Below are 24995 nucleotides of genomic sequence, written 5' to 3' on the forward strand. Positions count from 1 at the left end.
CTTCAATAGTAGCTGTTGTTTGGGTGACATTTCTCGTGCTCATCACAAACAAGCCACCACCGGACCCGTCAGCCCACCGGCAAGTTCACGAAGAATATTAAAAGAGTTATTGACACGTGGTCTTGCCTTACGCTGCGTTTCTCCCGGTGGAAATCTGGCCACTATGCTAAATTATTCCACAGAATAACAGCTAATGCATCTTCTCTTTCAGGCATAACCAGCAACGATCCATGCAAAAGGAAACCAAAAGCTCTGCTTTTTCTAGTAAAAAGTTTAGCAAGCCGAGATACTATCTAGGGATGTGTTCTTAGAAAGAAATTACCYGTGTGCTTGAAATTATTATATTACTACCCTTAGCGGGGCAAGCGGCTTCCTGAYGGAGGCCAGATGTTATAGCAGATGTGCACATTTGAGGGCATGCCGCCTCAAGGTAGGTTTTTACCTCTCCTAAGCATGCTTTCCCCCTACAGATTATTCTCTGTGACTCATAAATCATATTTTAACGAATAAAAGATAGCGACTGGCAAAGCAGTTCCTTTGTACAAGGAGTAAAGTTCTCTTGCGCCCATGCAAAAGCAAAATGAGAAAAGAGAAATTTGTGTTTCGCAGCAGACAGCTGCCCCTCCAGGCGCCTGTGAGTCAGTCTCACTGATGTCTCTGCCGAGTTTACCGCTGTGAAGATTTACACGTCATCCCAAGGAAAACGGGAATGCCAAAAAAAAAAAAAAAAAAAAATCCAGAGGTTACAGACAGGAGTAGAAAATAACTGGAGGCTTAATATGGATAAATGTGCCCAGGCAAAAAAACAATCCCAGTATACTCTCCGTACATATCATTTATATATCCATCCCCAGGAATTTTACATATTTGTTTTATAAATTGCTTTAGATAAGTATATTGCGCAACAGCTTAGATAAATTCCTTTCAAGGATTACGTTTAAGTACACAGTAATTTGTGTTCTCCTCTGTGCCATTAGGGAAAAGAAGCTGTAGCATAAAACGACTGCTTTATTTTGCCGGTGAATATTGCGATATTCAAAGAAGAAGAAAGGAACAGGTTACATGAGGAAGCATATCAGGATGGGACACAAAATACAAAAAAGGTCTGAAAAGAAAATTTGATCGACCGCAAGAATCAAGTTTCCTTCAAGATATATAACTGCATTACAGACTCCGCTGTTTCTATTATCATCAACCTCAGCTGGCTTCATACTAGAGTCATTTATATCAAATTTGGGTGAATGACTTCGAGGGGCTTCGATTCACAGGCATTTATTCTGGGGCCGGCTTCCTTTTCTGCAAAGATTTTCAGTACAAAAATACCCCAGAAGCTAAGGAGAAATGCAGAGGAAAAAAAAAAAAAAGCCTCAACTGCTTTATTAGAAGTAGGACCTCTGATATTTGGTCATTTAAATGCACTTCAACAAACAAAAGCAGAGAGATGAATACTGTAAAAGAAAATGTTTAAAAAGAAAAGGCTAATAACACCATTACAGAGTGAAAAGTGAATGCCCTCTAGTAATCTCCCTAAAGATAATGTGGTTTTTGGTTTTGCTTTCATAAAGCAGACTGAAAATGTTGCGTATGCGCTAAAGGAAGCCTGGTCCTAATTCCGAGGAGAAAACCGGGACGTATATGAAAATGCCTGTGGCTAAGCAAAAAAACCTAAGTTTAATATAATGAAAATGCAAAGAAAACCTCAAACTGCGAAAGTCATGAGTACTGCGTTTGTTTTTCATTAACATGTTCATAACGGAAAGCATGCAACGGCCTTGAATCTCAGCAACGGGCTCTTAGGTATGTCGAAAACCCTGGAAAAAAAGAGAATCACAGAAAAAAGGAGAAAACAGAAAAGGTTATTATAGCAGCAATCCCCATCCGTTCTGCCCGACCCCCGAAACTCTGCTCCAGGCACACGCACGGAACGGTAATTCAAGCCATTCTGCAAGACTGCCATTCCCGCTGTCTCGTCCCCGCAGGTCCAGCTGCAACATTTTCGGAGCGAAAAAGGAAGGCGGAAAAGCGGCCGAGACGTCCTACGGCTGTCCTACCACCACGGTTCCCAGGTGCCCTCGTTTCAGGAGAGAGCAGGCAATTCTTGTTCAGAAAGCGGTTCGATCCCTTATCAAGGCTCCCAAATTAGGATACGCGCGTGGTTGAAAAACAGTGCAATCCTTTGGGTTTTGACAAATCATGCTTATAGAGAAGAAGAAAGGGAGCTTCTCATAGGAGGTTTTTTTTGTATTTTTCAGAAAACTGGAACTAGCCTGTTAGTACGGGAATATTATTTTTAGGATTACTCAGAGGTGTCGGAGTCCAGCTCAAATTATCCTCCAGAAATTCCCAGAGAGCACTTAAAAAGCTTCTTTTGCTTAAACCCCGTGGTCTTGCATCAAATCACCGACCTGGACTCAAGAGATCTCATCCATTCGCTGTACATCTTTGATAGACTTTGGGGAAAAAGTGGAGGCTGATGGAAAAACTAAATTGAAAGCATTCTGCAAAGGACGATAAAACAGCAGAAGAGAGGAGGAAGAAGGAAAGAATATTGTGCAGAATTATTTACAGAAAAAGACGGCTGGGGGAAGTCGTTTGTCCATTTGAGATGGGAGAACGGGCCTCAGCCGTCACTGCAAGAAAAACGGAATTTATCGCAGCGCCACATTTCCTAGTGAGCTATTAGCAATATACACACAGTCTTTAAGACCTCAAGGACTTAAGGCTCAGTTAAAAAGGGCCATTTAAATAAATACATTCTTGTACAGATCTGCTTTCGTAGGACACTCACTTTGAAAAAAAAAGGAGCTTGAACTCGGAAGAATATTAAAGCTCATTATTAAATAAAGTCACTTTTAATTACAATTAATTTGGTTAGCGATCTGCCATGCGAGTTGCTCTAAATGAATCTGATTTTTTTTAAAGAAAAAGATAAAAACTTGACAACAGTTTTTTTTTTAATTTATAGCAATTGTCCTAAAAATCTGGAGAAAACATCGTTTTACCCTAATTCTCCAAAAAAAGACATTATCTTCCAATGAATATATGTAAGAGAATGCTTTCTGCTCCCAGCAGAATTGCTGCAACTCTCAGACCGGGGAGAAGCAATCTGTGGCATTTGCCTTAGTCACATACCTAACTGCTTTGACAATGAGAGACGTGTTTATCCAATATTTGATTGGCCTTTTTGCCTCTAAATTCTATTTGTTTGTAAGATTATGTACTCAGCACTAGTTTGCTGCCTTTCCTGTGATTTTTTTTTGTTGAGTTTGACCCATGGCAGTTGGTTTATTTTTTATTCCTAGAGTTACCCGCTAGGTTCTCTCTGTTGTTACTTCTGCCAAGACTGGGGGGGATCATAAAATATTTTTTGAGAAGAGAAATGCAACCGTGCTTTGATGGAAAAGAAAGCAGAACTTTGCTCAAGCCACGCAGAGGACAGAATGACTTAAGCAACTGAACATACAGATGTTCAGTAGCGGCACATTTGTGATAAATTTTTCTCAAAGTGATTTACACCAATTGCTATATTAAAATTAATGACTATGGCAAATCATGAAGCACAGTTAAAGAGGAACAAATCGTCTTTTTTTTGTTGTTTTTTTTTAACATGAGAGGTGTACTGTTTGTGCGGGGCAGTAAGGCTTGTCGTCTTAATTTTATATCAATTACACACATGGAGAACGAGCCGTTCTCACGTGTCAATAATGTTGTGAATAACTAATTAAATGCCAAAACCAGACGGAGCTGGAGACCTACCCCCAGTCTGAGAGGGGTGAGAGCGGCAGCTCTCCCCGATTATTTTTCTTTTCAAGCTTTTGCAGAACTACGGACGTTTTAGAAACACACAGCACTATTTCTCTCGCGCTTGGTGTAACCCACAACACGTCTAAAATAAAGACACGGAATTTCCACCAAGATGGTAAAACACTTTTTGGACCTCCTTAGTGACTGCACCGAAAACCACCTGCACGTCCATCTTTCCCAACTCRCTCCTCTCAGCCCATCTTTTCCATCTCCTGTTTGATAAAGGGGGATAATTATATTAGCGTAAACTACCACTAAGCGATAACTGCCGGCAAGCGCCTGCCACTGTGATTATTATGCCTAACTAATTTAATTACAGCAATGGCAAATAAAAGCAGACATACTCTAAATCACAGCTAACCGCAGGAGCCACATCAATGTCTAGACATCCGCCATTCAAATTAGCTGCTAATAACCCGTCCGTCCGTCGGTGTTTTCTTGCGGTTGTTCCACCAGGAGCGACCAGATGACACAAGCCTGCTTGCAAACTATCATCACCTTGCGGTAAATCTGACCCTTATTTTCAAGGCAATGGCTTAAAGAGCAGCATAAAAACCTCTCTACAGCTACCTACTTCAGTTATCGCCCATCACGTTACAACTCATTGCGGCTGTCAAAACTGTAGGGCTACCAAAGAAAACTGAAAGATTCACAAAATCAAAATATTCTGAATTGCTGAGGGGATGTCGGTGATGGCAATCATTGAACATTCTCCTCCAGAGTTCTCCTCCAAATCAACATACTTCCATATAGATCTCCGGCACGTGCTGGGCTGTAACGAAACCCCAGAAAGGTCCCCAGAATCACAGATGACCTGTGCAAAACCTGGCTGCGAGTGAGGAGTACACTGAGGCATCATTTGCTGCATTCATGCTTCACAAATTATACCATCAAATTGATCCTTGGTACCTACCACATCATTACATACGCAGCAGGAGAAATTAAAGGGGCTGGAAACAGCCATGTAATGACATGTGTTCACAGAAGACAGGACCAGTCATTCCACTTTCAGTTGCTAATTTGCTCTCCACCTTCCTGCTAATAAATTCATTTTGGATGACCCAACTCGCCTTTCCTCTTTCCCCTAGATGAAGGCAGGCTGGCTAGCCTGCTCCCATCCGTGCTCCAGGACCCGCTGCCGAGTCCCCTGTCAGGTCACAGGGGGCTGAGGTGTCCTAATCCATCACCGACCAGCCAGAAGCAAACCAGAGGGAGCCGGAGCCCTGCTTTGAAACTGAGAACTTTTTTGGAGGAGGTCTGATGGACAACATCTCCCACCACACCAGAGAAAGGCCTTTCTCACTAAAGGAGCCAGCACATGCTTTCAATATCAGGGCTTCCAACCAGCCTGCCAAAAGGCCCTTCACCACGGCAAACATGGGACTTGTGCTGCAAGTGTTGCCCATCCGCATCACCCCTAATTTCTGACCTTTGGTTTCATTCAATTAATGACTCCACTTTTACCCAAGTACTCCTTTTCCTCAGATATATTTGTAAAATCTCTTCCTATTTCTCTAAATCTCTGGCTAGAGATGTCCCATTCTGTTGTCTTCTTAGATGACTTCAACAGAGCACCATACTGAGCTAGAGAAAGGTTTCCTTCTGTTATYGTGGCAGGCACATCCATTCTTGYATTTCAAAAATCGCCGTGTTTTAGMAGTTTCAAAGCAGGGGAGGGTAGCATGGGTAAATTTGACTGATGGAGAGCTGCAGAGCTTTGGGGTCCTCTTRGTTACCTCCTTGGTACCTCCTCTTGGGTCCATATCCCTGGAGCTCAGTTTCTCCCTTGTTCAAGCTCTGAGCAGGCAACATCCACTTTGGAAGAGCTCCCATATTTCCAGTCGTCCTTTCTCCACACTGATCCTTGCTTCTCAACATCCTTCTCTGCTTTCTACATCCACAACCATTGCATATATGCTGTTTTGTTCTCTCTCTCCCCTATTCTACTTTATTTCACATTAAAAAGAAGCAAGCAAGCAAAATCACTCTCTGTGGCCTTAGTTTGTCTAAGTCAAGTCCCCAGAGAAAATCTCTGCCAGTTCTTCCAGGTCTCCCAGCCCAGGAGTTTCTGGGACTCGGCTGGCTCCCAAAATCCCTTCCAGAGATATGCAATGAATGTGACTCATTTTGACTGATTTTTCAGGCCACAAGGTCATCGATTATGTTCATATCTTCCCTTGTCTCTCCAGCAATTTCTGGCTTTCCCTTGCTTTATGCTCTGTAAAAATCTGATCATTTAATTATTAATRCCTCTAGATTTTATAACTTCCTAATTTAGAGCATTTTGGAGCTAGGTTCCAGCTCCATGTGAGAGAAAATGCAAGTTTCCTTCATCATCTTCATTTCTCCATCAGGACACTGTTGTGTTTTACAACTCTTTTGGCTACTATATGAACGCAATCAAACAGTAGAGGGCCAAGTGGTTGCCCTCCTTGTTACTGCTTCCAATGCTTGGACAAGTCGATCACTTCAAAAAAAGGAGAACTTTGTCCTAAATTACTATTTTCACTCAAGAAAGTAAATCCAGGTGTTCACTGAACGTGAAATATCTTCATTGGTCACTTCAACATTTCTTTCCGTGATCTATTCCGTCTTTACGGTATGCAAGAGTCATCCAGTTGAGGATGCAAGAGTCATGAGAAATACAGCGCAGTTAACATGAGTTGCCTTCTTGTGATACCAAAGTAGGAGACGGATCCACACCTCATCTCTGATAAAGTGCTGTTTTGTCCTTATTTTCTTTTCCCTGAATTGGGTTGTCCTCTTTTCTCTCTTAATATGCCCTACTCTTCTACAGACTTTGGTTTCTCCCCTCTCCTGTGCAATTTCTCAAGCATCCCGCCTCACTTGGAGAACCAAACCTTGACAGCCGGCTCTGCAATACCGACAGCACAGTAAATGCCTTTCCTATGACCTGACTACACAAAGCATCCGCTATGAAACTATTACAAATAGCAGTCTTTGACCTTCAGGTTTGCAAGCAGAATCTGTCATTTACAGATAAAAAGAAGAACCAAAGAAGCCAAGAGTTAATTAACAGAGTCACCGCTGCACCGCGAGAATGCCGGATTTTGTTTAATACAAGGAAAACACCGGCTCAGTTCAGAGTCCATTACTTTTTTGGTAACAATGATTTTACACTTCAGTTTAAAATAAATACCTGAGGATACACTGAGAACATGCACAGAAAATCTATCAGTTTCTTCTCAAAACTACTCAGATTTCATTTAAGAACTTCAGGAACTATTAATGAGCACAGAAGACGAAAGCAAGCGTGTTTACAACTCTTACTGAGCCCCTAGTTTCCCCATTAGCATGGAAATTTAAATATTGTCTATAATGCAAGTAATGTGCACACTTCATTAATGTTCTTAAAAGTTTCAACTTGGAAAAAAGTACTCCTTAAATTCTTATCACCTGAACTCCTCAAGAAGAGCCATTCATTTTATTAATACTTGTTAACACTAATTGAAATGGATATTGCCTTTCACTAACAGAAGAATTCCTTTCTATTCTGAAGGACAGAAAAAAAGGCTAGTACCACTGCCTGCTGAAAAAGCTTAGAATAATAAATTACGTTCTGATTTTCCGCAACTTAAATTTTGCAGATGTTTTTCTGAAGGTATTATTTCTAACACACAATGCTATTCCATAACTCACTTGGTAATTTCTTCATTTGGGCAGAAATTAATCTTTAGAATAAGCACAAGCATTGCACGTTCTAGATGACTACTTTTTGCTTGGCTTACATTGAACCGAGTCTTCATAGTTCATACAGCGTTAGGAAGCAAACCTACTCAAAACGTGAGCTACGGTGGCTTCTTTCCCGTAGTCAACGTGAAACTATTTCCCACCTTTCTGGCATCTCTGGGCTCATTTTGGGAAGGGCTACCTAGCACAACAGCCTGCATCACAGAGCATTTCATAGAAAACAAAGAGCTTTTATTCTAACCTATCTTCTTCTCTGATGCTAATTATATCCTATATATTATCTTTCCTTGAATTTTTTCCTTTTTTTTTTTAAACTATATATTTCAAAAATGTCAGTCTCACCTTAACTTTAAGCACGGAAGAAAACATTCTCGCGTCTTCCGACACTCCTCCAATGTACAGCTTTTTRGTAAAGACAGGGGCATGGTCGTTCTCATCCTGCACTTCAATGAACACCTTGGCTGTGTTACCTGAAACGGGGAAATAAAAGCACGGGTGCGTCACTGGGAGGAAATCTTCGGCACCTATCGCATCTCATAGACTTGGCTGTGTTTTAGAGATAAAGCAGCACCTAAAACAAGTGCACTGATAACACCGTAAAAACAAATACCTCCAAAATAATGGCACATCTGGTAAGAAAAGGATGAACCTGGCATAAACCAAGGGATTTTGTGTAATTTTTTTTTTAAATCTACCTTTATTGGTTTTGCATTTCCTTTTTTTTTTTTTTTTTTTTTGACTGAACCTTGATTTAACTTTGAGCTAAAATTTGCTTCCATGTAGAAGATTCCCATCACCTGTACACGAGGAATTAGGGCCAGTGGAACAGGCATGCGAGTAAAAGGGCTGCTGTGGCTTGCTTCAGGAAGGAAGCTCTTTGGGGGAAATAATGACGAAGGACCTTCAGGTAATTTTTCAAATACAGAAAAAGGCACGAATAACAACAGCGTGCTTCAGTACTGCAGATTTTGGCCATACCATAGCTTGCTTTTCCCACTTCACGTGCTTACATTTACATATTTTAATTACTCCCAATCCCCTGCAAATCTGTAAACTCACGCGAATAGATGCAACGGTGCAGCAAAAACATCTTCTAGACAACGCAAAACTTTGCATTGCAGACCAATGCAACCTTTTCTATGCCTGCTTGCTGCCATAAGGCACAAATATCTGATTTTTTGGCCGTGCACGTGCCACACGGTCTTCATCCTTCGGGAATTCACTGTGCTAACCCAGCGCGTGCCTAAGCCTGCCTTGACCACAAACCCAGCCTATCTGGCCGGAGCACAAGAGCTTTAGTTTTAGGTTCCTCTGAGGTTTAGCACAGCTTAAAGCAAAACAGAGCTGCTAATTTGTGCTTTATTAAACCAGTTCTGGTTACCGATCTGCCACGCTGAAGGATAACGAACTCTTTCCTCTGAGAGGGAAAAAAAAACCTTCCAGCAAAAATTACGGACCTACAGCAAAAATAAATAAATAAATTCAACCACGCAGTAATCTGTGCCAACATCTGCTTGTGCCTTTCTGCATTGTATAATCCAGAAAGATCGCTGGAAATAATGCCATCCAAATCATTAAAACCGCATTTTCAAGCGATACATGGCCTCATTTCGGAGCTGGTTTTCCCGCAGCACCGGAGCGCCAGGGTAGTCCAAGCATTGCCCAGGTGCCGTGCTGATCTGCGCTGGCTCCAAAACACCGTCGCTTTTCAAAAGAGCTCAGTAACTGGACTTTTAGGGGGCAAAAGATTAAAACCCAGACTATTTCTTAGACTTGCCAAAGTCACCAAAGATACTACGTCTACCAGGTGGTCCAACTTGAGGGAAACCGATGAGGACCTCACAGAAGTAATAGCAATCTGAGAAAAACCTTTAAAATATCATAGTTTTAAGAGGAAAAAAATCAAAATACCATGCTTTTAAAATGTATAAGTAGAAGGAAAAAAGAGAAAGGAGGGGAAAAAAAAAGAAAGGAAATGACATTTCCTCAAAGGAATAATCCATTATTTGCTTTTCACACGGATCTGTGCAGATAAACTAAACCTGATACAAAAGAAAATTACTTTTACGCGTGTGAAAAGCAGCTACAATCCAACAGAACGGCTTGGGCGTCTGAATAACGGGAAAAGCGGACATTTGCAGTTTCTACAATAGACTGCTACGCCTAGTCTTCCCTACTTGCCTTATGTGTATTTTAAAAAGACGCCTCTTGCCTCGGCTATGTTATTTAATACACCGAAAAAATTTTTCAATCAAAGAGCTATTATGAGGTTCTGCGAATAGTCAATTCTCTCTCTCTCATCACACCAGATTCCTAATGTTTTTGGCTGCAACGCGCAGTGAGAAACCGCAGTCCCAGTGAGAAAAATGAGGTTCCCGGGCAGGCTTTTTCATCGCATCTGCATCCTTTAGGGAAGGAAGCGATTTAAGCGGGATTACAGGCAATGTGCATAAGCGACCTTGCCCTGCTGAGCTAATAAACAGTCATATCGGTGGCTGGCACCAGGGTGCTGCCGTAGGGAAGACCCCAATCGCATCGCGTTGGGTGCTGGTAGCACTTGGCGCTTGCTAAGCTGCACGCGCTATCCGTAATGCAAATAAAACATCTTTCACGCGGCCTGTGTTATTTCAAGCCCGTCTGGGGAAACCAGCAGGAGACAGCCAAGCTGGCCAAAGGATGTCCCAAACGTAGGGCACGCTGGGCTCCAGGGAAACGATGTCTCCCAGGACTAGAAGACGAGGCTTGGGGATCTTTCAACTCCTGAGATTTGCTTAAGGAGAGCAGAAACATCCAGCCAGCTGCTCTAAGGGAAACCYGAGGATGCTTCAAAACAGATAAAACTATATAAACCGCAAACGACTAATGCAAGGAATTTCCCATGGTCCCAATAAAAAGCCAAAACCACCACCAAAAGCTCAGGTCAGAACTAGCGTGAACTAACTTTTCTACAGCCTAATCACAAACAAGGCTTGGAGAAAACTCTGATTTTCCCGCGCCGCTGTTCACCTAAGCAGCGCTACCAATGCGCTCGGTTCGCGCCAACCCTGCAGCTTCTGGACGGGCCGCAGACATCAAGTTGAGCTAAAAGCAATGCTAAAGCCTTTTTTTTTGGACACGGYGGCATTAGAAGCTGGTCGCTAAAGTTCTGATTCGAGCGTTACCAGGCTTGTTTTACATCACGCCTTTCCCAACGATGCTCGACGCTCGTCTTAGAGCGACGCGGCCATCGGTACAGCTGCTCTTCGTACCCCAGCGGCTTTAACAGAAGAACTTGTTAAACAAGCAGCGGCTGCTTGCTCTGCCGGAGGGAACAGCAGACTGTTCAAAACAGCAGATTTTTTTTTTTTTTTTTTTTTTTTTTAAAAAAAAGCTCCTTCTAATCAAACTGCAACTGAGAATTGTAGTTGGACAGGATTCAGCAATAGTTTGCTTTACTACTATCTTAAAAGTCCGTCGAACCGACGTGAGGCTTTGGCAGGCGAGGCAAAACCCCGACTGCAGCTGCGCTCCATCTTCACTTGCTAAATTTGGCAGAACCAAATAGGAATCAGCGGGAAAAACGTGGCATACCTTTTGCTTGCCCAATTCTATTTCTAAGGTGATTTAAATGAAAAAAAAAAAAACACGCTGGTTTTTAAACTCTGCAGCACCCTTAAGAAGCAGGAGAGAGATRTTGTTTTAAGAGCAATCGAGGCATAAAGAGCGCATGCAAAAATAAAAGCAGCAGGGTGGAGGGATGATGGTGGGACTGCCAGCAATGCCAGGAGCTTCAGGACAAGATGCAGGCAACGAGACCAGGGATGCAGAGGCTTTTCCAAGCCCGCAACACAAGAAACCACCGATTTCGCTCCYGTCGGGAAAACACTGTTTACATGGGGAAGGCGCTTCACAGACCCATCCATAGATAAGCTACAGAAGAACCACCAAAAATACTCCCTCTGGAGCATTGACTGGGAGAAGAAAAGCGAGAAAGATCTATCATGCTGCGATGGATTGCAAGGCAGCACCTTCATTTTGCAGAACATACCCTGTCTCGCGCAGYTTTGTGAAATTCCCTTTTTCTACCRGTTTTTCATCTTATCCAGTGAGGGMGAACTGAAAGATCCTAGCTGGAAGCTAATAATTATGATCCTRATTTGTCCTCCGGTAGCCCAAAACAGATCAGGGCTCCATCGTGYGAGACAACCCAAGATGCAAATAGAAGACACAAAAAAGCCAGCGTACTTAGCAGTCTAAATCAAGCTGAATTAGAAAAAGCTGTTAATACTTAAGGTCATTCAGGGTTCAGCATCACAAGGTGCTGAYTCCTCAAGCCTGTATTCCCATCTTTTAAATTCAGCATTGTCAGAAAACCTAAGGCACCCATCCCCAAAGCTGCAGAAGACACCATTTCAGCGTCACCAAAGCCTACGGTGATGCCCTAATTCTGCCTCACCTGCTTCCACCGCAGTTCATCGATTCAGCGCCACCAAACTCTGACCTAGTGTATAACTTAATTAAAACTTGTCAAGGAAGGAAAAGGCGACGAGAAAATAGAAAGGCATACATCAAACACAGGAACCATACCTAGAGGTCAAGGGATATCCAATACATGGAGATAAGTGATTTATTGCTGCACAGTTAGCCAGATACCTGTGAAATTTTTTTTTTCAGTGCATATTCAAAATTTGATATGTATCAGACCCTAAAAAAATACATATTATATATGTTGTTTCCACATAAGGTTTGTGAGAAGGTGAGAAAATTAGGCAAGTGAACATGCTTCCGCAAGCGGCGATGACTTGCTTGTATATGGAAACAGAAAAAGGTGTATTCAGGACCCTGGTAAAATCAGAAACACTAATATTCCAGGGAGGTRACGTTTTCACCAGGGAATTTCTATCAATGCCATCTCTTTCGGCTTACCGGCAAAGATGACCATCAGCACTAATGGATATTTTCTTCCGGTTAAGGATCTCTGCTTTGTAAATGGGAATCTCGAGCCCAGAAGAAACTTAGGAGGAAYGGTCCTAATCCAATGCCCTCTTTTCTAAGTCATTTTTTCTGTTTTAAACGTGTCTGTTTTCAATTTATGGGGYTTCTGTTCAATAAATTTAAGAACTACTTCAACTGCTTTAAGTCWATATACTATCGTATGACCAGGCATCTCAAAATCAGCTTTGAATATTATTCTTCCAACATCACATTTAGTGGTTTAGGTGCACTTCATGCCTTTCACTCTACCACAATACTTGTCCGATAATAAATAGCATAGAGTAAAATAATTCACCACAAACTGATTAGGCACAGTTGACATGCATAAGGCATCTCTCTTCACTGCGTACGGCCTGGCTACTTTTGAGAGAAATAAAACCTTAACCGGATCTCTCCCAAGCACAAAGATATGCAGTAAACTGTTGCTAGCTTTCTTTTTCCCTCCCTCTCCAAATATATATTAATGATGGCTATAATAACGTACAGAATCCTCTGCTGTTGATACAGTTAAGCCTGTGACCCTTGCAAAATCCCTATGCATTATGTCACGCGTACACAAACTCACATACACACTTCTTGCTCAAGGAAGAAGAAATATCCGTGATCATGCATACGCTCAGTTTCCTCAAATCTTCCCTGGGTTATGTGGGTAGCGTAGGAAAGCCTGATAAATTCAGTCTAACTGCAATCCACTGTACAGTCTCTCCGGTTATAGTCTGTCACCCAATTTCATGGTATATTCCAAAACATTTGGAGGAGGGGAAAAAAAAAAAAAAAAAAAAAAGACAAATACAAAGCAAAAATACAGGATCTGTAAATAAAGCTCTCTTCTGCCTGGAGGTATTGCAAAAAAAAAACAAAAACAAAAACAAAAGCAAAAAAAGCATTCTTGCTATTAAACTTACTTTTGGAAGGGACACGCAGATTGGACTGGACCACTTGCAAGGAGTCTGCTTGAACTCGAAGCTCATAACTCTTCACGCTTTCATAGTCCAGAGGCTTTTTAACAGAGATCACGCCCGTTCTGTTGTTAATAGCAAACACATCTGAAATCCAGCAAAAACAAAAGTGACTTTCTAAGACCCCTAAATGTTTTTTCCCCCCCCTTTTTTTTTTAATGCTAAGAGTTTCTCTTTTGGTGAGGGCACTGAGGCTGCCTGCAGGAATCCATGCCAGCACTTCTGAGAAAGATGCCAACAGCAGGAGAGAGGTTTTCACCGTTTAGGTGCTACAGATAGCAGGCTCGAGTTAGGGAATGGAGAAGACATAGATCACACGTATTTACAGTTTTACAGTATTAATAAACGTATGCTGCAAGGGTCCTGAGCTTCCCAAGAGAGAAAGGTAGGCACGAGCTGACCACGTTGTTCCTAAAAGCACGCTCAAAAGGACATCACGCACCTTGAAGGATAGGAAGAGTAGGAACTTAATACCAACCAATACATAGGTGACACTATGCAGACAAAAAATATCACAAGTTTTACCCAAAGGAAGCATAACTATGGGAATCACTGCCACTTTCCAAGGAGCAAAGTCTTCCCGTGCTCCTCAGCTATATGGGGCACCTGCATGGCTTTGCAGGGAGCTGATCTCTAAAGGCTCAATAACAGCACGAAGGAAGTCCTTACTGCCTGGACGTGGTAGGGATGAGGTGGGATTGTGTCTCGGAAGCTTTATTGCTCATCGGCGCTTCTCGAAGACTTCTAACGCATGCGTTGTAAGGCTGTAAACACCGGTACTCACCCTCCTCGTTTCCCGAAACGATCGAATAGACAATAGTCTGGTTCAGGGCAGCCGCAATGACCACCGCGACCACGGTCCCCTTGGGAGCGCTCTCGCTCACCGGCGGCGGTCTGCGGGATCGAACAGAAGGATTTGCGTTACCTCCCGCTTGCCCGCGCGGCGGCAGAAGGACAAACCTCTTCCTCGCATCAGCATTTTTATCGTTTGAACGTTGAGCAAGGTAGCAAAGCCTGAAAAGGCGCCTCCACAGGAATTTCTACTCTTTAGAAATGCCTGCATGTTTTCCCGCTAACCCTTTTCTGTACTAAGACGCTCCTCAGGAAATCAGCTGCAAATCCGAGGGTGCGTCGAGCCCTTCCATTCTCTTTTAAGCACTTAGTAAATTATTTCCAACTCACTGATCACTGATTTGGGGGGGGGGAGAGGGAATAAAAGGAAAAATAAAAGTATTACACCACTAACTGATCTGTATCTCATGCTTTTTGTACCCTCCAAACACTTAAAACGGAGCCTCTCGTATTCAGGCATAATTTCCATCACAAATAAGTAATGAGTTTTCTCCCAAAACGTGGCAAAGAATTACTTTGCTCTGCGCCTCCTATGGTTCAGATGCTAGCTTCTAAAAAAAAATAGAATAGAATAGAAAAGTAGCATTTTGAAAGGTTTTYCTCAAGGAAACCACAACTAGTTCCAAATGAACGAAGGGTCTCTACAGAAACGCACTAAAAAGAAGAGCGAAAACCTAAGGATTACTTCCCTTGCAGTCATTTCCCCCATCCACCTAGCTTCAGCAGAAGAAATACAGGGACTTCGCGGCAACATATGATAAAGGGGGCCTTCGCCAGCCAAAGAAAGGGGATAAGCAGTACGTGCCGTATTTTCGGTTAAGGAATCTGTCCTAACGTACTTAAGCTGCAGTCTTATTAAAACTAGCATTACGGGGGGAAGAACGCTCTTGCAAGCTGAGCCGCGTGGGATCATATAACGGCGACTGCCCTCAAGCAGCGTCCTCGCCGTCTTTTCACAAAAAAAAGCGGACGATAATCCCGCTTTTATTCAAGCGCGCCGGCAGAGAGCGGATCTCCCTGGCTCCCATCCTTCCGCCTGCCTCAATCGTGCCATCGGCAGCAGAAACAAAACCCCTGGTTGCTACTTGATGCATTAAGCTGCAAAACCAGCGCTGCAGAACACTTCTGAAGGTGCATTTTTACAAATACAACTGTTAATCTCGGAGGCAGAAAAGAAAACGTTGCAAACCCAAAGGCATTTCGAGCGGCAGCTCCCTTGATGAGGTCCGAAATGCAGGCCAGGAAGGCAAATAAAGATCCGTTTCATGCCTCAGCCTTTCCCCCTGAACCCTTTAACTACTCTCAAACTTTCAGCTTCCAGTAGGCACAACAGAGGTCGGCACAAAGACACAGTGATTAATTTTTTTCTTCCCGGAAAAGAATATTTTCTTCTAAATTAAAAAGGTATTTCCCAAGCAGTTGGTCTTCAAAGCCTGCTGAGAAGCATCATGTCTTCCTTCCTATTCTTACATCCTCACTTTCTGTCTCAATCTTCAGATCAGTTCAAGACATTCCGACCTTTTCCTGGTATTTATCTCTAAAACACACGGCAGGGGAGTTTAGACATTGCTACAGCGAGCCCATGTCACAACCCGTTATCTCGGAAACTAAATGTCACATTTTATTCCCGCCAACTCTGTCATCAGGCCTAATGCATTTGTGTGATCCCACCGATCTTCCCAAATTCAAGCTAAGGACATGAAGGCCGAAATACTTCCATCGGGATTACTACAAAAGCAAAAAGCGAGAAAAATCCCTGCCAAGCACAACGTAGGACTCTCACGCACGAGAATCCGCCAGGCGGACAGATATCGATACGCCCAATGCTGCGACCAAGGATGACGCCGTGGTTCTGCTCTCTCATAACACACCTCGAACGCTGGGATGAGTTCACATGACATTAGTGTTGGTATTTCTACGCCATATTCCATAGCTTGGAGATGCTGTTCTGCATCAAAACTGTCGCCAACGGTACTTCACCCACTTCGATTTGAACAAGGGACATTCGCTGCTGCTGTCCTCACTTCTGAGGAGACCTCGTGGAGAGGTCTCATCAGAAGAGATGTGGAGAGATTAACTGGTTCCCCTCCCAGGAACAATTCATCTTTTCTCAGTAATTATATTTTTCTCTCATTGAGTTTAAAGGCAGATGAGTTAGTCGAATACTCACGATGAGAGCAAAACAATTTCCTTCTGCTGGGCCTCCGATGCGCACAACGTTGGAGACGCTGTTCTCTGCCGGGCGGCGCTTTCTGAACAAGGCGCAGAATGCGGGAGATTTCACGGATGAAAAGCTTCCCCTGCCCTAAACGCCTACGCGCCGGATACCCCGTTACCTATTCCAYGATTAGAATAACCGCTTGACTAAACGACAGATTGAGAAAAGCTTCTTTGAATAACGCTTCCAATCGACTCCCGATACGCCTCCGTAATTTCGTTTTGTGAAGTCCTATGATACATAGCAATTTGCTCGGGTGAGAGCTGCCTATGGCGTTGACAGATTTAATTAAGTGGAAAACATTACAGTGTATCTTTTATTGAGCAATGGAGAGAGAGGTCCACCCATCCCCAAATCTCTCTTCTATGTGGAACAAGGCCATGGTGGAGAGCGTTGATCCTACGATAGAAATGAGATGCCACGCTACATTTACGTCGCGGAACAGCCTCAAATTCTCCATTTCACATATTTCCTCCTAAATTGGAACCAAACTTTTGATTGCCGTACCAGTGGGTGCAGATTTTTTTCCAACCGGACTGGGGACCTATAATGCAACGCTAAGAGGAGCTACAAGTTTCCAGGATTTTCCTTTTTCTGCTATGAAATGTCTGAACACCTGTTTAATGTGCCCGCAGGCAATAATTAGGAAGCAATGACGCCGCTTTCAGTTAACATTTCATTTCCTGCTACCGCAGCACATCGCTATTAGCGATGACCTTCTCGTTGCAAAGAGGATGTGATATTTATTAATTAACAAACCACRAAAAGAAGTCCCAGGTCCCTTTGAACTTTTATTTATTCATTTTTTTGTTTTTAAAGAGAAAGCACTCCTAAGAGGATAAGCTTGCTAAAAAAAAAAAAAAAAAAGCTTTTTATATTCACCTGAGGTTCACTTCACATCTGGTCTTCATGGTGCTGGTGCTACTAATTATGATCTGTTAATTAAGAAATGACAGTGCTGCTGCTCCCTGTTTAGGAGGAGTGGAAACTTTTGGATCAATGACTTGAGCTGGAGGTCAATGGAGAGGCATTTTGGGCAGAACCGGCGGATGAGAAGAACAACAACTTGGGAAAGGAGCTCTCAAATCAAACAGCCGGTTTGATTTTTCCCAAGGAAGTGATTTATTGATTGTATTTATTCGATCCTTCTGTTTTTTTTTGCCTCGCTGTGCTTTGTGTTTTTGCAGGACAAGCAAACGACGCTTGCTTTGGAAAACAGTTAATTTTGCAGGCACTGCTGCCGTTGGCTCCCTCACTCAAACTCCGCTTTAACATCCAAGACTGGGAGAGGGGATCCACATTGTCAATGAAGTTAAACCCCATCTAGGAGCGCAGGAATAACCCGCGGCACCCGCTGAAGTGGGGTGAAGGAAATCGGTCTGCACCTAAAGACGCATGCACTAGAGAGAGATTTGCGGGATAAGGTGGGAATAGAAGAAACACAGTTAGTCGCCCCAAATTACGCAGTACTGCGGTGGGAGAGCCAAGGGGTACCACGCAAATCACTGATTTCTCCTCTGCTCAACTCAGTTGCCACCTATGGAAGTCGCTTCAAGACATGGATAATAATCAAAGTCTCCCGTAGTAGAAACAGGACGCCGAGGGGAGACCCGGACGCCCGGCTGCGCTTCCGACAGCGCCCAGAGCTGCCAAACCAACAGCTCAGGGCAGAGCCGCGCTTTCATCTCGCTCTCTGCCTAATGAGGCTATGCCTTTTTGATCGTGCCATCTGCTCCTCTCTTCGCTTTTATTTATTTATTTCTGATTKGCAGTACGTGCTGCAACTGCTCAGGCAGCCTTATTCCGTAAAACTGCTCCACCGTGACCATTTTTTTGCTAAATATACCGGAATGAAGTTTGCAAAAGAGCTAGAAAAACAACACGGGCGTTATTCAAATCACAGTAATTACGCAAGCCAAGATCGCTACCAACCCACTACCGAGCCACTCGTTCTGGCTCCTCCAAAAACAGGTAGCACCACTGAGCTGAGATTTACCCTCAAGACACACTGTGCCAACTAAAAATATAAGCTTGCATGAAACCTGGCAGTTTCAACTCGCAGCGCCGCCTCCCGACTTCCAGCCTCCCGCGATAAAATCGACTCCCGGCTCATGCTGCCATCCCAGTTAGCTTCTGTGATTTACCCAAGACGTGGAGCATCTTGGAAAGGTCTCGCAGCATCGTTTTTCCTTGCCTACCATTAAGCACGGGTACCGAAATAGCTTGCTTTGCCTCCTTTCTTGAGTCGGAAAAGAACATTTTTCCTCTTCCAGTTAACTGGCCCCCTGCAACTGGGTACCTGGGCATCATACAGTACCCCAAGACTTTATATCTTCTGCAGTAAAACAGCCAAAATATGTCAGAACCTGCTGAGACTGCCACACGAGACTCTCTCAAGAAAAATCCCTCAGCTTTTACACGGAGTTTATAATTTTACACCCTTCCTTCAGATTTCATAGTTCTGTTTCATACTTAAAGCATGCTAAATTAGCAGTACTTTGCTATCTTTAATCCTATTTAAGGTATTCTTTCAAAATATGAATACTCTGATCATGAGGAAAAACGGAACTCATGTCATGGATTTTTGTCTAATCTCCGTTAAAATAGCTGGGCAAGGCCGTTCATTAGGATATACCGATACGCTGAAGCCAATAAAGCTACACCTTCCTGCAACTAAACGGCGATTGAGTAACCAGATTTAAAGGAAATAAGAGGCTGTTAGGTTCTTGAATCAGGAAAAGTTATTGCAACGTAACAGATACCTAAACCTAACAATAATTTAGGACTCACACTGACAGTACAGCATATTAATAACCAAAACACATCCGACTGGCATTCAAATGGAAACGTATTTCAACTTAAAAAAAAATAACAGTTGTAACTTGAATGCAAAAACACTTTACCTGTATTCATCCTGGGTGAACCGGGGAATTACTGACGGTTGCAGTACGGCAATTTCCACGGTGGTGGTGTTGAACTTCACGGGATCCCCATCATCATACGCAATGACAACCAACTACAAACGACACAGAAAATCACCCTCTCAGCATGGGCAAGAGCATTTCTATGTTGACTTGCAACACACTTCTTGCACAGCGAGTCAGATGAGCTTTTCTTTCACCGCAAATCATATACATTGTTGGAGAAGAACAAAAACATACAGAAAAAAAGGTGATCGCGAACCACACATTGAACCATCTGCTATAAAATTTACCAAAACACGGTGAGCTGGAATTCAAATTCTTCTATAAAATACCTTTCCAAAACACAATGACAGCTTAAAGTACATGACTTACATTTTTTTCCCCCCTTCACATCTAATTGCAGACTGTCCTTACGTGGAAACTCCACAATCAAATTCAGCTGCTTTAATGGTATCATTTAGTTTTCCATTTAAGCAGCGGAGTGCTTTTCTAGTGAAAAAGCACGTTTATCTCCCCATAAAACCATCCAAAAAAAGTGCTGGGTAACAATTCTCTGCTGCTGCTGACAGAAACCGTTATTTAAAACTGAGGTCTGATAACAAAAAATTAACGTCAGAGGCACAAAAAAACACGTCTTGGAAAAGATCCTCAGGATGCTAGCAAAGGGATGAGCAACCAGTCCACTGAGGATGAAGTAGTGGACAGCTTCTAGTTTCCTCTCTCCCTAAATTTGTCCTTATTTCAGGAGGTCACCAGACGGAGAAGGTCCGCGCCTCCTCCTAGCAAGGGGAGTTCATCTCTCTTCTGCAAGAGTCCAAGCTGTTCTCAAACAGCCTGAAACAAAAGGAGGTATTTTTTTTTTCCAGCCAATGCACAGTTTTTATTATGTATTAATTAAAACCTGAAAGAGACTTAGATTAGCAATGTCCCAAGCTCTTAAAACAACGACAGCATGCAATAGTAGTCATGCTCAGAGGACGGCTTGATAGGACTCTCAGAAGTGGAAAATAGTGATGTGGACACTTTTATATCTTTATAAGTGTGCAAATAAGCCTCTCCTTAACCCTAATTTCAAAAATAAATCACTGAAAGGCAAGAAGAAACAGAACAGCTTAACGGCCGCACAGAGGGTTGGTAGGTTCCAGGTAGGAAAATCATATACAAAACCCCACACAAGACGCTTCTTTTTGCTTGCTGGCACTTCACTTAAACGCTCTATGCAGAGACTGAAAAAGGGAGAAGTGTCCCAAAGATTTTGATGAAAATCATGACAATCATATCCATCAAAAGTCATCGTCCTGACTTTGCCCCCTCCAAGACCTTTCTAAAATTAAAAAGGCTGTAAAGACATATATTAGGGAGATATTGAGTCTTGCTTTGCCTTCAAGACCCATCTCCCAGCTTCGCAAACCGTCCCGTCTCATCACTACTGCCATAGATGCCAAGGCCCTGCACAGCAATAAAATACAGGTGTGGAAGAACGACGTGCCGCCACGATAACRTTTATACCTTAAACACTGTACTGGGCTCTTCGTTGAGGTTTACCCGGGTCACTACGCGGCCCGAGTTCTCATCCACGTCAAAAATGCTGGCGCTGTAAGGGAACTGCACGACGTCCACTTTGTACCGGACTCGGCTCGCCGGCGTGCCCTGCAAGGCAAAAAGAAACCCGTTGGTGCATGCTTCTGTCTTTACCCAGCTCATGAAGTCAAGGTTTCAAATGCAACGCTGGTAACGCGGGCCATCGCGAAGAAAACCCGCAGCCTGCCTGCCTCAGAAGGGTGCTTTTCTGGGAGCCTTCTCAAAAAGAAGTATCATCTCATGGTGACCTCCAGGAGGTCCAGCGAGGAAAAGGATCAGAGATTTGGAAAGATTTCGTTATGAAGACAGCTGAAAAAAACCAACGTTTTGGTCACAGAGAATACATAAAAATTAAATAGACCACTGCTTTCGTTTGTAACTCCTGAACTTGTTCAGCAGCAGAACAAGGAGAGTGCTTAAGGCTGGCTAATCTAGCTTTCAACAATATTTAACATATAAGCCTAGTTACCTGCTTTAACTATTTCAACAGTAACCTCCTAAATAAATAATGCTTATTTTGAAGAACATCGTTTCCGCAYGTATTCGTCGTATTCCTCTCATCTCATTGCAGCAGTCACCCTCTAGGGTCCTTCAAAGGCTGTGGAGCAACCGTGCCTCCAACACAGTCCAAGAGGCAGCTGCTCCCAAATCAAATTATGTGCTAAAGGGCTAGAAGAAAAAAGGTAGCAAAGAAGAAAGGGGAGCACAGGGTTAAAGCAAAGAAAAGGATTTTTGCACACCGATACCTGACTATTTTTGCAGGCACCAAAGCGTGCAATGCCCAGGTACGTAGACACTTGGACGTTTCACAAATTCAAACAAGGTTATTTGCTAGCTTCAAACAAGCATTTAGTGAAATCAGTACGATTCTAGTTTCTAAATGTCTCTGTGAGCCTGGAGCTCAGGTTCAGTTTTGATCTGTACATTGCATTTAAACAGGCAAAGCACCAAAAAACAAATTTCCATTAATAGGGAATGGGTAATGCTCACTTGTATTCAATAATGTGGTATAAAATAGCTTTGCTGTTATTGAGCGTATATCCAATGCACTGCATCAACTCCCAACTATAACGAAACAGTGAGTTTGCAGTTTCCCACAGTACCTGAAACGGCTGCAAAGGTGGTTTAAACTCACTAAATCTTATGCGGTATTTGAGAACACTTTCCTGATGCAATAAAAATGCGCCAAAACGCTCATACAAAATATAGAGCCTGAACGAAGAGCTTTAATGAAATGGACTTAGGATAGGCATTTTCTATCACAGTAACGAATACTACCAAGATTATAGGAACTCTGTAAGAATTTCATTGGTGGTATCAGTTTTAGAGATGTTAAAAGAGCAAGAATACTTAAGTCTAATTTCTGCATACTCCTTACTTAAGGGCACAGGAAGAACAGGTGGCAATGGGACCGCTCAGCGCATGCAAAGACCTCTCCCGTTAACCGTCCTTACTCTTCCCATGCCGCATTAACAGAATAAGACAGAAAGAGGAAGAGGCAGCCCGGCCGTATCAGCCTTCCTCTGCCCCAAAAAACCTGTGCTAATACCTCGCACGTAATGAAAAGTGAGAGAGGGCTGGATGCAACCGAGATATTCATCGCATTTCTGGGGAAGACTTGCGCAGGCGCTCCTCCATCACATCCCGATGGAGCATCCGTAACGTCAAGGGGTGACTAACTGCAGCAACGAGGAAAACCATCGCCTCTTTTAGCCCTTTGAGGGAATCCACCTCGGCCCACATAGGCTTTATTCGCAAGTTCGCCGGGCGCTCAGCATCCATGTCTCGGTCCCAAGCCAGCGGCACCGGGCAAGCCAGCGCCTCTAATAATCCAGAATTGGGTCTGCCAACTACGCTTCGGCGTTTGGTGAAGTAATATATGAAAGACCACGTTAAGAGTTAAAATTACTCTGCTAGACCATGCACATTAAAGATGTGCAAATCCTTGAAAACATAAGAAATTGCCGAGATCGTAGAGCAACAACGGTGATTATACAACTTTCCCCCTGACATTGTGTGATTTAGTTCTTCAASGTTGTAATTAAGAGGAAATTACCTGCTGAAATCCACTCTATTTTGTTTTTGAGAAACGGTCCTCACATTTGCTTGGGAGACTAAAAGCTATCATCATTAAACATCCACCCTCGAGGTAATTTGTTTTTAAATAAACAAAAATCTCAGCACGTTATTCTTCCTGATATGGCCATCAAGTTTGCTTTCCTCCTGTCATTTCTGAAAATAACAAAACTGCGATTTACTTTTACTTACTGTATTTTGGCACCGATGCAATTATAAAAAGCTCCAGAGAGATTTACCAGGGAAATTTATTTATAACTAAGTTTTAATTATCTCAAATATTAATCATCTTTTGGTTCTGTTTTGAATTAATTCAGATGCATTCCTATGTCAACAGCAAAACTCCAATACACTAGGTAATATTCCCAAATAAACCAACATAGCAAGGAGTTTTACATGGCAGGACCCATGCCACAAGCATTTTTTTTTTCCCCCCAGCTTTTCACTCATTCTTTGGATACCATACTAGAATTCACTAGTCACGATTTCTAAACATTTTGTTTGTTTAAAATGTGTACCACTTCTAACACACATCATGACTTGGAGGCAAAATTCTTGCTATTTTAACAGGAATTTTGTCCCAGCAACGAGTTCAGGGATGAAATCAGTTGCATAGTATGCAAAATGCCCAAAAGGCAAATTAAAAAAAAATTGTATTCAAATATACAATTATTAGCGATTTGAACCCAGAAATTCTCCTGGGAGTTCAAGACTAATAGGAAACCTTGTTCTAAAGCTCAGMCGGCTTCAGCCATTTCCTTTGCTGCTGCATAATTCCTTAAGTTTCCATTTGGTCTGGGGAAAACTCTGTTCGCTTGTGTTATAGCCAGCGGGTAGGAAAATGTCCCCAATCCTTACGTTAGACGATGCCCATGGAGGCTGGGAGGCCACGGAGAGCGCACACGTGCACGCTTGACATAACGCTTAACTGTGCAGAGGTTGCAGAGAAAATACAGTGCAACAAAACCATGAAAAACTGAGAACTGTAATACAACAAAGACTACGCAATGCATGATAAAGCATGTTTTCATATATATTTCGGAAAGCACTTTAAAAGGGAAGCTGAGAAGCATTATTCCCGCCATCCACATGCGTGGAGGTGCAAGAACCTAGAATGATTTTGCCCAGGCATCACAGAAACAAAGTGCATTTCAACTTCACTGGGCTTCTGCTCGTAGTAAGGATCCCAGAATGAATGACCYGGATTTCACACTTACGTAGTAGTATGAATAGTGGCATAATGAAGACAGACACACTCATTTACCAGGTGCCTTTTGGCTGAATATCACTTCGTGACTCAAGTCAGAAAACTCCTTAGGTGTACTATATATAAAACAGGTAAGGAGTTTATTAAATTATCTCCATGATTTCAACCGACTTTGGTAGCCATGAAAAGTTCACTGAGGCCAACTTTATTGAGTTCAGGTGTGAAAAGCCCCCAGGAAAGGTGCTGGAAGCAGGCTGCTTCTTGGATGAGGTCACGCCATCTCTTCTAGGAGGACGTCTGCCCTTTATAGGACAGGAAAAGTTAGGTGCTCCCCCCAGGAAAGATCGGGGTTGGGACCTGGCTGCTACCGCAACAGCTTATCTAAGTGTGTAAGCTCAGTCCCACCTGTGTGAAGAAACTCCCCAGCAAAGATGGTAGCAGGCCACAGACGGRGTGAATGATTTTGGTGGGCTTCATACCAGCTGTGGGCTGTGAACTGAGCACTCGTGTATATAAACCCTAAACTCATCTATGTAAACTCCAAAATTTGTATTAGTTTATTCTCAACTCAACTTTCAGCTCAAAGAAAGTCTGATCTAGCAAATGACGAATTAATAATTATAACAAGCTGTATATCAAAATAACAAACTTTTAAAACCGGAAGATGAAATGGCTTTAAGAGCTCATTA

The 24995-nt window shown here is 42.8% G+C and overlaps 1 protein-coding gene across 2 annotated transcripts in view; it reads right to left on the reverse strand.

Moving 5' to 3' along the window:
- PCDH15 (protocadherin related 15) overlaps positions 1–24995 on the reverse strand; it is a 293502-nt gene that overhangs the window by 47871 nt on the left and 220636 nt on the right. For both annotated transcript variants that reach the window (XM_026081044.1, XM_026081033.1), the window contains exons 21-25: positions 20952–21092; positions 19422–19534; positions 14233–14342; positions 13395–13535; positions 7858–7985 (exon numbers count right to left, since the gene is read on the reverse strand). In XM_026081044.1, coding sequence (XP_025936829.1) covers positions 7858–7985; positions 13395–13535; positions 14233–14342; positions 19422–19534; positions 20952–21092 — 633 coding nt within the window. The remainder of the gene's footprint in view (positions 1–7857; positions 7986–13394; positions 13536–14232; positions 14343–19421; positions 19535–20951; positions 21093–24995) is intronic.

Source organism: Apteryx rowi, unplaced genomic scaffold (assembly GCF_003343035.1).
Source record: "Apteryx rowi isolate R43461 unplaced genomic scaffold, aptRow1 scaffold_116, whole genome shotgun sequence".
NCBI lineage: Eukaryota > Metazoa > Chordata > Aves > Apterygiformes > Apterygidae > Apteryx > Apteryx rowi.